The sequence below is a fragment of the Canis lupus genome, chromosome 19 (genome assembly GCF_003254725.2).
Source record: "Canis lupus dingo isolate Sandy chromosome 19, ASM325472v2, whole genome shotgun sequence".
NCBI classification, from domain to species: Eukaryota; Metazoa; Chordata; class Mammalia; order Carnivora; family Canidae; genus Canis; species Canis lupus.
In genome coordinates, this window is record NC_064261.1 from 15,453,637 (window position 1) to 15,469,446 (window position 15,810).

The 15,810-nt window shown below is 32.9% G+C and overlaps 1 protein-coding gene across 1 annotated transcript in view; it reads right to left on the reverse strand.

Moving 5' to 3' along the window:
* FAT4 (FAT atypical cadherin 4) overlaps window positions 1-15,810 on the reverse strand; it is a 176,459-nt gene that overhangs the window by 15,160 nt on the left and 145,489 nt on the right. The window contains exons 10-13 of the mRNA XM_025420557.3: window positions 13,549-13,653; window positions 8,842-9,149; window positions 3,510-3,595; window positions 2,131-2,310 (exon numbers count right to left, since the gene is read on the reverse strand). Of these exons, the coding sequence (XP_025276342.3) occupies window positions 2,131-2,310; window positions 3,510-3,595; window positions 8,842-9,149; window positions 13,549-13,653 (679 nt within the window). The remainder of the gene's footprint in view (window positions 1-2,130; window positions 2,311-3,509; window positions 3,596-8,841; window positions 9,150-13,548; window positions 13,654-15,810) is intronic.

Genomic DNA, 15,810 nt, shown 5'->3' on the forward strand with positions numbered 1-15,810 from the left:
TTCAACTGATGCTTACTGAATGCTTACTATATGCCAATTATAAGTATATTATTCTAAGCATGAGGGTAAAGTGATGAAAAAATCCATATGTTCATGAAGTATTTCCTTTTCCTGTGGAGGAGGCAGTCAAAAAACAAAACAAAAATTAGGTAAACGAGTAGGATGTTAGAATGAAAAAAGTTCTACAGGAAAATTAAGATAGACAAAAGAGTATCGGGAGCTTTTGGGGGGAGGGGATGGTGTTGCTGGTCCTCTAGATTCATCAGTGAAGGACCCACCTTTGTAAAGACCTAAACAAATTGAGAGAGCAAAGCATATGTGGTAGAAGATCATTCCAGGCAGAGGAAACAGCAAGTAAAATCTTGAAGTATAAATGTACCTATAGAGTTCCAATGCAGTTGAAGCAGAGTGAACAAGAAAAAGAAGTATATGGAAATATGGTGACAAAATTAAGAAAAAGGCTATATCATGAAGGCCTTCTGAGTTAAAGTTAGAACTGACATCTGTTTTTCACTGTCATTCTGTTCGCTGTGGATTGAATGTGAGGTATGTCAGAAAGAGAGGGGTCAAAGGAGTCAATGTGTTGACTGAACAGGTGGGTGGCTTGAGTTATCAGTATCTAAGATAGGGAAAACTGTGGAAGAAGTAGAGTTGGAAGGAGTCAGGAAGGAAGACCAGAGGTTCCATTTTAAACTTCAGTCTGTGGGATGCCTGGGTGGCTCAGCGATTGAGCATCTGCCTTTGGCTCAGGGCGTGATCCCAGGTCTAGGGATCTAGTCCTGCATCGGCTCCCTGCAGGGAGCCTGCTTCTCCCTCTGCCTATGTCTCTGCCTCTCTCTCCCTCTCTGTGTGTGTGTGTGTGTGTGTGTGTGTGTGTGTGTGTGTCTCATAAATGAATACATAAAATCTTTTAAAAAATAAAATTAAATAAAATAAACTTCAGTCTGAGATATTTGTCAGAAAGACAGGTGAGACATTGAGTAGGCGGTGGGGTATCAGGGTCTAAAGTTCAGAGAAGAGGCCAAGTAGAAGATAACCATTTGAGAGTCACCAGTTTTAGACACAGTACTTAAAACCAAGGACTACAACACATGGTTTCAACAATTAACACATGGTTTAAATAATGAATATAGATATACAAGAGAAGAGGTCAAGCATATGAGAAAAAGAGTCAGAGTAGAAAACTGGGAGTGTACCATGTGCTGGTGGACAAACTAATAGAGTATTTTTAGTGCGAGGGAGTGATGAATATCAAAGTTCAAATAAGATAAAAACTGACCATTGTTTTTAGCAATGCAAAGGGTATTGATCACATTGACAAAGATAGAACAATTTTTCAAAAAGAGAGAATATGGTAGCCAGGGAGAAAAATGGAATGAAGTCTTTTTTTAAAAAATGGGAGAAATAACAGCATGGATTGAAATGAGGAAAGAGACACTGACGAGTTAGCAGGAAAGGTGTTTTTAGAGGGTTTTGGGGGATTGGATCTATTACATAAAAAGGGACTGGTCTTTGTGGGAATGAAAGTAGTTCAATCATATTAATGGGATACAAGGTATACTATAGGATGGATGCATGCATGGGCAAATGTGGAGGAACAAGCTTCAATGTTATTTTCACAATTCCTAAATCAATGCTGGGAACCTAACTAATAGATAGGAAAATAAAATGTTTTATGTCAATCAAATTATTGGTTGTTAAAGGTGTATCGAGTTTTTGAAAATATATAGGTTGTATGTAAAACTATTTAATATCAAATAGTTTTTTGCATGCATCAGCACTGACATTTATATATTATTATGTGCCAGGTTCTTTTCTGTGTGATTTACCCTACTTAAATCATTATAATCTTCCCAATAACTTCTTAAGGTAATGTGAAGTATATACAAGCATACGTGCACACATATATTTTTCTCAGACTCCAGAAAGTAAGAGTTAACTTTCTAACTAAAATCACATTTTATGCCAAACAAAATTTCACAACTATAAATAAATATTTATAATTCAAAGCAGTGTAAACACTTTTGATGCTTTTAGGGCTTTGGGCATAAGAATCTCATCTTTAGATGCTCAATTATGTAAATTTTGTGCATTTTTTCTTTAAAATAGTAAAAAATAGAATTGCCATACTGATCTAGGATGCCTTGTGCTGCCAAAGCTTGGCTGGGTTCCAGAGGCCTTCCATTGACTGCAAATTCCATTATACACCCGACAAAATCATGGCTTTCCACATGTCCTCTCCTCTGAAGGATCGGTTCTAGCGATCTGATACCTCCAACTGTGACTCGATTTGGCTGAACATCAAGAGTCCTACATAAGAAAGCAAAGATAAGTATATTAGTTCCAACATGATAGATTTCAGTAGAATGTTTAGTTTTAAAAAGAGTGAACATAACTTTTTCTGGCATGTGTTATAGCGTGGCAAATTTGAATGGAAAATATTACCTATTGATGCATATCCTCTAACAGATTTTTACAGAATTATTAGGTTTTCAAGGTATGAAAAATAATATAACTTATGGAAATGACATTTTCAGTTAGTCAAATGGGATGTATAAAACAATGTTGAATTAGCAAGAGGAAGCATACTCTCAGAAAGGAGAAACAGTGCAGTAGAAATAGTGACAACTCTAATATTAATGTTAGTTTATATTTTTTCTCCACTACAAGATGATAGTAATGCCAATAATTTAATTAAGATCCTGGGTGATGTGTCAATAGTTCTTTTTCTCTGTTGCTATTTCTATTAAAATCATTTATGTTTTAGATGGCATAATGCTGTTTCAGCTTGAGGCACCATTGAAAAAATATCTGTGGATAATTGTTGCATATAATTTTCAGAGGAGGTATTTAAGGAGTGGGGTCCTTAGCCTAACCTCGTAGGACCCAGGTCACATGCAATGATTTCATGAATCATCTCAAACAGTATAGGCTATGTCACTCTTTCCTTCCTCTAGCTTTATCCTCATCTCTACTACTTCATTTCACACCATTTTTACATATTCTGTACAGAAATTATTAATTTCTTATTTTACAGCATGAAAATTCTTTTGGAGAGGATAGACTACTATAAACTTTCATAACACTTTAACATAATAAAATTATCTTTAAATGTATAATTTCCTTTTTTAAAAAAATAAGGGATCCGTGGGTGGAGCAGCGGTTTAGCGCCTGCCTTTGGCCCAGGGCGCGATCCTGGAGACCCGGGATCGAATCCCACGTCGGGCTCCCGGTGCATGGAGCCTGCTTCTCCCTCTTCCTGTGTCTCTGCCTGTGTCTCTGCCTCTCTCTCTCTGTGTGACTATCATAAATAAATAGAAATTAAAAAAAAATAAGCTCCATGCTCAGTGTGGAGCCTAACACAAGGCTCGAACTCATGACCCTGAGATCCAGACCTGAGCTGAGATCAGAAGTCAGATGCTCAATTCACTGAATCACCCAGGCACCCTTGTATAATTTCCTTTTTAATGTCAGTTGATAATAAAGATCAAACTCATAATTTTACTCACCAGTCATCTGAAACTGCCACGTTACTGACAGTGCAATACCCAGGTTCTTGGTTCTCAGAACAAGAGTCCACAGTTAAGGAAGCTGCCTATAAAGCAGGAGAGGGAAACATTGATCTTGGGGTCTGCTGTCCCTTTGTTCTTTTCAGCCAACACTGCCCAGTATTTGTTTCTACATGCACCTGACTTTAAATTGTGATAACATTTTGACTTAGTATATTGTGACATAATACAACTGTAATATCAAAATTTGGGCACTACTTTACGTGTCTAAAATTGCAAAATCATTACATGTAAGAGGTGGGAAGACACTTTGAAAAATCTTCTCCACCCCCCTTGTTTTATAAATTAAAAATTATAAATGCTACTAATGTCGCTTACAATATCATACCAGAAGCTTATGGGATATACGGGACATTTCCTGGGGTTACAATCTCAAGAAACATGTTTAAGGTAGTATCCACCTATTCTAACAAGAAAAAAGACATTAGATTTCTGATTCCAGAAGTCTTATTCCAATAATATTTTAGCCATATTTACAAAAATATCTCCAGAGCATAGTGTAAATAGTATCACAGCAATCTACGAAAACTATTATACTGTACTAAAGTTTGAGATAATGAAAAGAAGTAAACAAAAGTAAACAAGTCAGTTAGATGCCCCATTCCACTTAGGATAAGAATCTTTACTTAAAAAAAAGAATCTTATTATTAGAATGCATTATTGTCTATTGCGATACAGTAGAAACTACCCAATAATATTTAAATCGCAGCTAACTGTAACTGGTTTTGCATTCCAAGGGATGCATACCCTAAGACAAAACTCTTCTGTTTACTAGAACATACGAATACTCTATTTAATCAATAAATGGAGTCGTCAAATTATAGTCACAAGGTCCAAGAATATGAAGTCAGAGTTCTACATATTGAGTAATGGCCACGAGAGATGGTTGTGGTCTGGTTTAAGACCCACCTGTTCCATATTCAAATTATTCTGTGCTCTGAATACTATTGTGATGCCCCTCCTTCATTCCCCAAACTGCAGTAAAATTCTGCAATTAACAAAACTTTGCAAATTTTAGTTGGTGAAATGATAAGGATGATATTCACAATATAGTTAGTATATCAGAACATGGCCTGTAAATCACAGGAGGATGCCTAACTCCAAATCCAGAAGTACAGGAGAACTAAGGTAGTTTCTCCCAAGGCAACAGTAAAGGGTCCTACTTAAATTTGCTTGAATGGCACAGTATGGGGCTAATCCAACTTTGTCCACTATATAATAAAAATATAAATACTATGCAAGGATTAATTTATAAGAATGGTTACCATTTGAGGTTCATTGTAACAAAAGCAAAGGAAATGTCAGCAGTGGCTCAGGGAGGTTAAACGAGTTGACTCACGTTACACCTGACTTACTTGTGAAGGTATCAAGTTTTCTGCCCTCCTGAATTATAAGGAAATGTTTCATTTCCTTAACATCCAATGTTTATCAATAGTGTATATTATTTTTAGAGATTGTCCATAAAAATTTATAGCTGGATGGGAGATATGTAAAAGTGTATCTTAAACATCACACATTTCAAAAATAAAGAATGGGGTCTATTTATAGTTTTCGTGCATCAAATATTACTGGCTAAAATATTCAAAAATATTTCTACCAGTTAATTATTAGAACTGATTATAAATGCCATACAATAGATTCTCATGAGCCATGTAAATCTTTTTCTGGCCACCTTCTCAAGGAAATAATAAATACTAACATTTTTAGGAAACATTTACACTTCCAATCCTATTTCAAGATTTCACGCCCAACTTACTTAACTCTTTCAATAGGTAAATTTTTTCAGTGTTCTATAATGATTGAGTGACATTCATTCTCAAAAGCATTAGGGGTTTCTGTGATACAATTTGTATCACTTATGCTGACTATTTGACATAAGCACAATTCCCTTTTCTTCTAACACAAGGTGTTAACACATCTCTCTCTGGATACTATGCAAAGTATCCCTCCATTCTAGAGACCCCTAAAGCTATCACAAGCTAGAGAATATCACATAGATATTTATGAATGCTTCAACTAGGAAAGAAAAAAAAAACATCTTACATAATGGCCTCATATTTCGGTCAATCTTAAAAGTTAATATGTTTTTCTTATTTTCTCAAAGCTTCATGATACAGCACAAAGAATAGTGGAGGGGAAGTTTTATTTGAATAGCAGCTTGTGCAATTTAATCCCCAGAGTTAAATGCTCTTTCTCTTACCATTGAATTTTTCTACCAGTACTGCTGTAAATTGAGATGTTTCTATCCTGTCTATTCAATGATTCAAAGCTGAGAAGTTAATGATTTTGCCAGTTTCTAACAAAATCCCTTTGAACTGCAGAAAATGACAGATTCAAAATCCAGTAGGGGCCTTATTTTGGATGTTTTCTAAAATAGGAAGACATTTTTTTCCTCTGACTGAAGTACTAATGACAAAGGTATTTTTTTCCACATTTGGTATTATTTAAAACTTGATGACTATGGCCACATATTACAAATCAACTGAAAGAATTTTTTCTCTAGCCCTTTTGGCATACACACAGTACCTCTTTCTTTGCTCTCCCTCTTGCTCCCAAAAGCTAGTTCCATAGAATCAAATGTTCATGAAATTTAAAGGGACCTGGGAGGTTATCAGATAAAATCGTCTATTCCACATAAAAGTCTGTTGACAGTATCTTAGCGATATGTTTATCTCGCATCTGCTTGGAGAGTTGAGGTGAGGTGCTACCTGCTATGCCCCATTAGGGTGCTATCAGTATTAGGAAATCATTATGGCTCATGGAGTCTGATATGTGATATGGGTACCAGATTCACATGTTTGTTCTAATTCTGTGGGAATCAATAATGCTGAGGTAAATTGATAATCAGGAAAATTGGAATCTTCTAAATCAGTATTTTCCTAGAGGTCTTCCCCTGAGCGTACAAGTTTGGTATCAAGCTGGTTTAAAAAAATCTTAGGCAGAAATGAGCATATTGACTTATTACCAATCTAAAAAATTATTATTTCCAAGTTTTGTTTGTTATATCCCTATTAAGATTCACTGAAGTCAGTGTGACTTTTTAGGCACTACTCATAATTAAAACTTTATTGAGATTAAGTAAAACATTTTCTTTTAACCTTAAAAGGCTGAATGGGGGGGCAGTGTAGGAAACTCAAGACAACTAACATTTACCAAGCACCTACTTAATATCAAATATATAAGATTTTGGATATGATTTATATTAATCTTTCCAATAATACCAAAAGGGAGATGTTATGCCTATTTATAAACTAAATGTTTATTTTCGGCTCAACCCTTTTTCAATAAACAAAGCCACCTTATTATCAAATCAAGACTCCAAATGAGTACTTTTCAAGTAGATTTTTTAAATGAATTTTTCAAATATCGATGCTCTAAATTTTAATTAGGTTACTACATGTCATTCTTGTTTTGATCTCATTTTCAGAATATTAGGGGTAATTTTGTTACATAAACATTTTATAAATTAAATATATTAGAAAAAAGTTGTAATTACAAAATATTAACACCAAGTTCTTAAGAAAATGGAAGACAACAGATAATGAAAATGATTCATAAATTTTCATTAATACTGTTATTGTTTTCTCAGATATATTTCAATAGAATGTATCTAATAACTTGGTAGAAACTGAGCTCATCACAGTGGATATGGAGATATCTGATTATTGAATATCCAAACATCTAACCTTGATGGTAATGATGTAATCATCTGGTCATCTTTAGACTCATCACTATTCCTTTTTTTTCCTTATATGAAAATATTTCTGTATTTAAAAAATTGTTTAAATCTTCTTTCCTATTTTATATTTGAATTGAACGGAGAAAAGCCATTATTGTATCTAATGTCATAAAAAAAACACAAAACACATTGGATTTAAAGTATTTCTAAGAACAAATGGAAAATTTTGTCCTCTGATAAAGGCTGCTTGTTATCTACATTTGTCAGAAAGCAATTAATATAATAATATTGCTTCTGTCTTACGCTTTTATGAAATTTGTAACTATAAAGGGCATTTTTCTTTTAAAACTATGGATCACAGAGAAAATAGCAAAAAACATGGTAAAAAACATTTCCTATGTTCTTTAAGCAAGTTGCTTACATGTAGTCCAACAATATAAAGTGTTCCCCCCAAAAAAGAAGTGTTCCCAAAATTTAATGTCAAAATACTAGTATCCTCAGAGAAACATATGATTCATTTGATCAGTTTCAGACTGATTTATATTTTTTAGATTTTTTCTAGACTGCCACAGAGCTAAAACTGTAATCATTTAGATCCCAAATTTCTTCATTTAAAAATGATTTCAGAGCTTTTAATTTGTTCTTTTGGCTAATTTTTAATACATGACTTTAATTCTATTTCTTTTGCTAGCAAAATGTTAATTTTAAAGAGTATCTATAATTTTAAAAGGTTGATGGTAAAATCCAAATATATTTTTAAATTGTTTTTGTTAGCATTTACTTTTTCAAAAATCCTTGATAGTTATCAAACATGGGGAGAATGATAAAGAGTTAGTTGGGAAGGTAAATAAAAGAATACATAAGTAAATAAGCTTTTCCATTCTATTGCTCTATATCAAATGTTTTCAAATGCTAATCAGGAAAATGCATCATGCATTTTCCTTTATAAAGAAAAATACTTATTTAATTAACATAAGGACTAAATAAATATGCACAATCTTACACCATCTTATTGTAACATGAGAGCCATATAATTAAATGGAATATAACATGAGACTCTTTAATATTATTGAGTTTATAATTCTGAGAATACCTTAGATACTCAAAAAACAAAACTTCATTTCAATACAGTCCCATGTCATAGACCTCACAGATGACAGACAGCATGTTGAGGTTCTGGTACAATAAGGATTACTAACTACTGTATTGGAATATGTGTTAGTATCATCTTTCGTCAGTAATTTATTTGTAGGAAAGGTTTTTCATTTGTTTTTAAACTGTTTCTTCAGTTAGGGCTGGGATGCTTAGAAAAGTAGCCATTTTAAGTACAGTTCTGATGTGGCCTTAAACATATATAGGAAATGTATAAAATGAAATGTTTAGGCACTAGGATGTTTTCTTTATTTTGTTACCTTTTGTTGTTTTTGAGTCAAGCTGATTTTTTGTGACAAATAGTAGTCATGAGCAAAAGAAAAATATTACCTATTCGCTGCTGTCGTTCATAACAAAACTGGTCAAATTTGCACTTCGATTCATGCTTTGACTGGATGTGCAACAATAAAACAAGTTTTAATGCAGAATGAAATGTCTTACCATCCCTGCTCTCCGGGCAATCACAGTGTGAAAATGTCCATCTGACACCTTCTTCATGGTGGTGAGTTTATATGTACCACTGCCTAAATTATAAGAGAATCTTAGTCTTTCTTCAGCGATTTCAAGGGCCAAAAATTCAGCCCGGTCCCCTGTCTGGTTGTCATAGTTGTAAAGCAGTAAAGCATGACTTTTAATAGTTGCAAATTTGACATAAATATAGTTGTTATTGGGGTCCAAGCTGGGAAATTCCATGTATGATAATTCCTCAAATCCGTAACTATTCAACTCACAGTGTTTTCCAAAGACACCTGTAGATGGGAAAATTGATAAATTGACATCAGATTCCAGTGAAGTGTTAGTAAATGACTTTGATTAAAATACTTCTAAGTTACAATAGTGAATCATGCTTTTAATGACCTTTTTTGTAGTATTCTCCAAAGAATGCTGTCTAAATTAAATAGAGATAGAACACATTAATGAACTGTGCTTGTTTTTCTTTGGCCAATTAGGAAACATATCTAAGTAGATCCCATTTCTAAAAATTAGAGTTAACGGAATAGAGTATGTCTGAAGACATGGCTTTCCTGGAAAACTTTCCAAATTAGTTTGTCAACACTTTTAGTTTTAATATGCTGTAATTTTTGACTGAGATACTTCTTTCTAATATATACTTCTTTAAAAAAATTTAATTCAATTGAGGATGGTAAATTTTGTTTTGACCTTAAAAAATTTAGTCCCTGTACTTGTGGTATTTTCAAGAACCACAAGACCAGGGAAGGGAATTACTGCTGTTAGGGAAGGAAAGAACTGTCTTAAGTTTTTATCTCTTTCTTGTTTTATACCTTCTTTGGGTATAACTTACAACAGGCTACTTTAAAATAGCTTTCTGCTTTTTTTCTGAAACCCAGCATTCCCACTTGTTTGTGCTGGTTCTTTTTCAACTTTAAAAATGAGTTTTATTGTTACAATGCTACGCCAAAATTCTTTTCCCACAAATATTAGTAGACTGTAGCAAATGATTGGAAAATTAACCCATGCCAATACATCATGATTCCTGTTAACTTTCAAAGGTTCTATTCCTTAATTTTGGCTGTACATATCTTGTAAATGCATTAAATGTAGAGTTAGGGAATTGTTCAGCTAGAAGAAGCTAATGCCATCATTTTACAGAATATTTAAAACTTGCCTGAGGTCACAGAACTATGGGAGATGAAGCCAAAATTTGAGGCCTGATCTACTGATTGGTCTAGTTGTTTTGACTGAACTGCATCTCATATCCAAATGTTCTTTAAATTGAAATGGCCTAGAATCTGCTACAAAAGCTTATGTTATCTTTGCCTGCTCTGTCTGGCTGACATAATATTCATTATAAATGTGTGGGAAATATGCACACTATTTTTAAACATTAATTGAAATTAAAGAAAAAACAAAGAAATTATAGAAATTATATATGATGTATATTATATGTCACACATTTATTTATGTTTAAGTATATTATATATGTCACAGTATTATATTTATAATTTATATTATGTATAACAAATATATAACTTTTAAAAATTTATTTCTAAAAAATTATTTCTATTAAATATACATTTACTATATTATATATACCTTACTTATATATATAGAGTAACCAAAGTTAAAGAAAAAACAAAGATAAAGTATACAAATGAAATAGATTATTATTATTATTATTATTTTAAAGATTTTATTTATTTGTTCATGAGAGACACAGAAAGAGAGAGGCAGAGACACAGGCAGAGGGAAAAGCAGGCTCCATGCAGGGAGCCTGATGCGGGACTCGATTCCGGGTCTCCAGGATCACATCCTGGGCCGAAGGCAGATGCTCAACCACTGAGCCACCCAGGCGTCCCATGAAATAGATTATTGAGGGGAAAAAATGTATTATGTGTTCTCTCAGACCTCTTCTGAATAAATTTTAATAAAAATATGAACATGGGATTAAAAATTCAATATGGAGGCGCCTGGGTGGTCCAGTAGGTTAAGCAACCAACTGTTGGTTCCAGTTCAGGTGGCAATCTCAAGGTAATGAGATTGAGCTCCATATGGGCTCTGGGCTAAGCGAGGAGTCTGCTGAAGTTTCACTCTCCCTCTACCTCTGCCCCTCCCTGTCTTTCTCTTTCTCTTTCTCTCTCTCAAATAAATAAATAAATAAATCTTTAAAAAATTGAATCTAAGTATATGTAGAAAGAATATAGGTACTGGAAAGATGTCCTGTATTTTTATTCAAATTTATACTTGCCACAAATAAACTCCAACATTTTCATGCATGAAAATATTTATTTAAGGAATATTTTTGTTCTTAAAGAGTTTTGTTATTGTTTCTAGAGAAAGGTAGATTTTTGTTTTTGAAATAAAATAAAATTTAATGAAGATTTCAAAACAGCCCTCCAAATGAAATGTCATGAAATAAAACTACATAAGATCAAGAGAAATTAGTGCTCACTTCGGCAGCACATGTATTAATATCAAAAGCAATTATTAAAATTACTCTAATAAGGAATATTCTGTTTGTGGGTAGTTATATATACATAAATATGGAGTTATAATTATACAGGTTCCTTTTATAAAATCTTAAGCACTTTGTTTTTCTAACACACAATCTTAAAAAATCAAAATCTAAAAAAATTCTAAAAATCCAAACAACAAATCTTTCACTGATGAGAAAGTAAACAGTGCAAATTTTTTTTCCAACTTCAAAATTATAGTTAAGATGTTGTTTTATAGGATGCATGTGTAACTAACTCCAGCTATTTGTTTGAGGCATTCCATCTGTCCTTTGTATTTGTATGTTTCATCCACATTCAATTTGAAAAGGAAAATACTTTGTCCTTTTAATTCTATCTTTCTGGTCTCAAGTCATGTATTATTGTTTCAAGGTTTTCTGTTTTCTTTTCTTTTATAAATCCTCTGTTGCCAGCTGACAATGTCAAAGTTTAAATAATTTTTTTTTTTTTTTTTTTTTTTTTTTGCCACTGGAAGAAATGGAGGGAGAAGTTTGCACTGCCAGCTGCATGTGATCTGTCTCTAATTTATATTGCTGAGCTAGTCCCCTGGAGATCTCTGGTAGGGTGAGGGCAAGATCCATTTGGACCCCGAAACACTTTGCCCCAATAGGCAATGATTGTTCTATCAGCTACACGACAGCAATGATTTGTTTTATATTTGATATCAATTATTTTAAATCTTCATATTTGCAAATGAAATGCAAAGAAATCTATAAAAATGTAAAAACCTTTCTTCAGTCACTTGAAAACCATTTTTTCCACTTTCCATTTCAATCCCTTTTTCTTTCATTCCAAATACAAGTTAAACCATGAAACCTGCTTGTGGTTATCTGTCGAAAGCAGCGCCCTTTAGGATTATAAGAGATTACTGAAAGAAGTTTTGGGAGATCTAAAATTGGGGTTATTTTGACCTTAATCTGCTTTTCACTGCTTCAGAGGCATTTCTGGTTAAGAATCTCAGAGAAATTTTAAAAAGCAGGGATTCTGTAAATGTCATACTAGACTGAAAACGTGTTCTAGTCACTGTATCATCTTGGGGTAGTTTTGTTTTGTCTTCCTTTTTTGACTTTAGACAAAGCCCTCAATTTCTGGGCCTCAGCACCATTGCTAAAATGTATGGCACACAATTAGATACTTATATTTTGTTTTTCATTATCATTTTATTGACATTGTGCTTTATGAGAATAAAACTAGATAGAATCATGAAGTTATCTGAAAATGAATTAACATTACATTTTATTATACTAGAAACCTCAGATTCTTTTATAGTTCTATTCACAACTGTGGATTGAGAGTCTCTTTTCAGAGTCCACATAGCTCAGTGATTGCTCAAGGAAAGACTGGAAAAATATCTTTCTCCTCTTTTGCTTAGGGAGAGAGATAGGGTCTCTAATTACTATAGGACATCTGGAGATGAATACTATATTGTGGGGTAAAGTATCCTTCAAATAAGTGTAGTAATCACAAACCAATGAAACAATACAAGTTAAAATAAAAGCTCTCTCCAAAGCTATTCTCATAGTCCTTGGCTGTCCCAGTGCTGGGTAACATTTGAGTGAGATCTGAAAGGAATCTTTTAGTTCTTTCCATTATGGTGAATAAATACGAATGTGTACAAAAAAATTCTAACAACTTTCTTCTTCAAAAGAACACATTAGTCTGAATTGTGATTCGTTATTTGGTAGTATCTACAAAAAGCCTATCATGAAAACTTCATGCCTAGTTACTAAATCTTTCTATTAGAAGTGGTTGAATTAATGTTAAAAAATAAAAAGCAGCAAGACAAAACAAAACAAGAAACCCACTTTGACTAATTATCCTTAAAGATTTTAAATAGACTGTGATGTCAGATAGTGCTTAAAAAGACTTTTTTCTTTGATAGGTTCCAGGCTAAAAAGAAGTCATCCATAAATATTTGAGGGGAAATGTCCTGAGGAGACACATCAAATTCAATTATCTCGAGTTGATTACTTTCCTAGTAATAACTGAAGTAATATATTCAATGGCATCTCCATAATTAACTTTTTTAAAAATATTAAACCTTTGAGATTTTATTTTGCTAAAACCTCCTGTGTAAAACAACTAATATTTTCCTAATCACTGATGGTCAATAAAATTGCTAAACGTTGTGTCAAAAGAGATTGATATTTTATATCAACGACTAAGCAATACTTACCAAATGGACAATGGCAGTAGTATGACTCCACACCACTTTGGCAGGAACCACCGTTAAAGCAGGGGTTACATTCACAGTAATTGACTGAAGATTCACACATTTTCCCTGAAAAGTATCAAACCCCATTAAAAAAATCTTATGCAAAAATATATTAATACCATTACTTTATAACCACATGTAAAAATCTATTCTAAGAGGTCATATCTTGGAGAAGAGAAATATAAGAATATTTTACTTGACATGAGAAAATTGGAATGCCTCAGAGTTCAAAATCTTATTTAGTTGTCCTATTGTAAAGTTGTGTATTAAAATAGTAAGGAAATAATTTACATAATCATCTTGGAAGGAACTACTGTTTGCAGGAAAATCACAAATGGTGAACATATTTAAATGTTTTCACTGAATTTATTTTCTCTTGTCAATGTGTCTTCCTTTTTCAAATTTATAATGAGGTTTGAAACTTTTACAGTATAATTCTCACTGTAGAGATTTCTTTGACTCGGACTTTTTAAAGGTAAGAATCAGTCTCATATAGCTTGTCAAACTAAAATACTTTCACTCTCAAGAAATATCCCTTCACTGACCTATCTGTTGTAAAGCAGAATAAAAAATCAGGAAGCACATCATATATTTCAAATACTTAAGATTTATTCTTTACTACAGGTTATGTATACCTTGTCTTTTTTCCAAAACATTAACACCTAGGCAGCATATTTTTCAGTTATAGGGACTTTTCATAGATCATCTTGTTGGTTGAATCAACTGATATTGACTGAGTGCCTCTTACTGTCTAGGAAGTTTAGAAGATGGGAATGGCAGTCAAAAAAAGTGTCACAACATGGCATTTCCATTTTAGTGGGGAGATTAATCCAAGCAACAGGAAACTTTTACATTTCATAGATGAAGAAGAGCTTCTTGAAGGCTAAAATTTTGCCGAAGAAATTGTAAAACGATGGCACAGACCAATGTAGGTCTGCTCCCATATCCAGGTTTTGCAAACCTGTGATTGTCAGTTAACCCCTAGATAGGCCAATTCAGAGTAATTGGCCAGTCCTATTTATTTTTGTGGTGGTGGTGGTGGTGGTGGTGGTGGTGGTAATTTTTTTTAACAATGTGTTGTTCTAATGCCAGTTTTCTATAGTTTTTAATTATTGTAATAATTGATTTGTTAGAGTTGTTTCTAGTTTTCCAATTCCCAGAAACAATGAGATGTTATAGAGTTCTTTGTTATTTTTCATTCATTGATAATGAGGCTTTAATTATTTAATTTAAATAGTTTGTTTCTGTAAAGCTATTTTCTACTTCTTAACATGATTTCATTAATGCCTTTATTAAATGTCTTATGAAAACATGTAAGTTTTATATGCACAACTAGACTCAATGTTAAGCATAGATAATCCATTTCACCATGATTACTATGCTTAAAACATAGTCAAAGTTTTGTTTAATTTAGTTCTGTTTTTGTGGCTTGATTATGTAGCCACAATTGTTCTAGTTTAAAATTATAAGCGTGAGTCAGACCTCATGACACTAACTAAACACGTTTCTCTACATCACAGGGTCATAAACAACATTTTTTCTTTAAAAATAATATTGGGAACCTCCTTAAAAGGTAAAACAGTAACAATTTTAGAATACCTTTCCATCCTAGGGGGAAATAATGAAAATAAACAAGTTACCAACCAAAGGCACAGAAATTAGGCTTTAAGAATTGTGCCAATGAGTTACATTTAATAAATAGGCAGAATGACTTTATTATAAGCCGGTACAATATCACACCAGAGAGATGGTGTGGCATAGAACTCTCTCCCATGGTATTTTCCAATTGGATTTCTGTCATATTCCTCTAGAGAAGTGAATTTTTTAACGTAATATTAGTATTGACCAACAGAGAATAAAAAGGACCTATGAGCTGTACTTTTAATTATTTATTTGCTATCAAGAAAGTCACATCCACTCCATGAATTTTTTTCCACTGTATGATCTACATATAATTTTCACATGTGTTATCGGACTGAGTAAGGTTTCATTCTTCTTTTTTTTTGAAAATTTCTTTTAGAATTATGTTAAAAATAGCATGTATTGAGGCAGGTGTCCTTGGACAATGCTGGTGTTTTAAAGTAGCCAACCCTGCGGTTGAAAATCTACATAGATAGAACTGGAAGGTATTATGCTGAGTGAAGTAAGTCAATCTGAGAAGGACAAACCCTATATGGTCTCTTTCTTTTGGGGAATATAAAAAATAGTGAAAGAGATTATAGG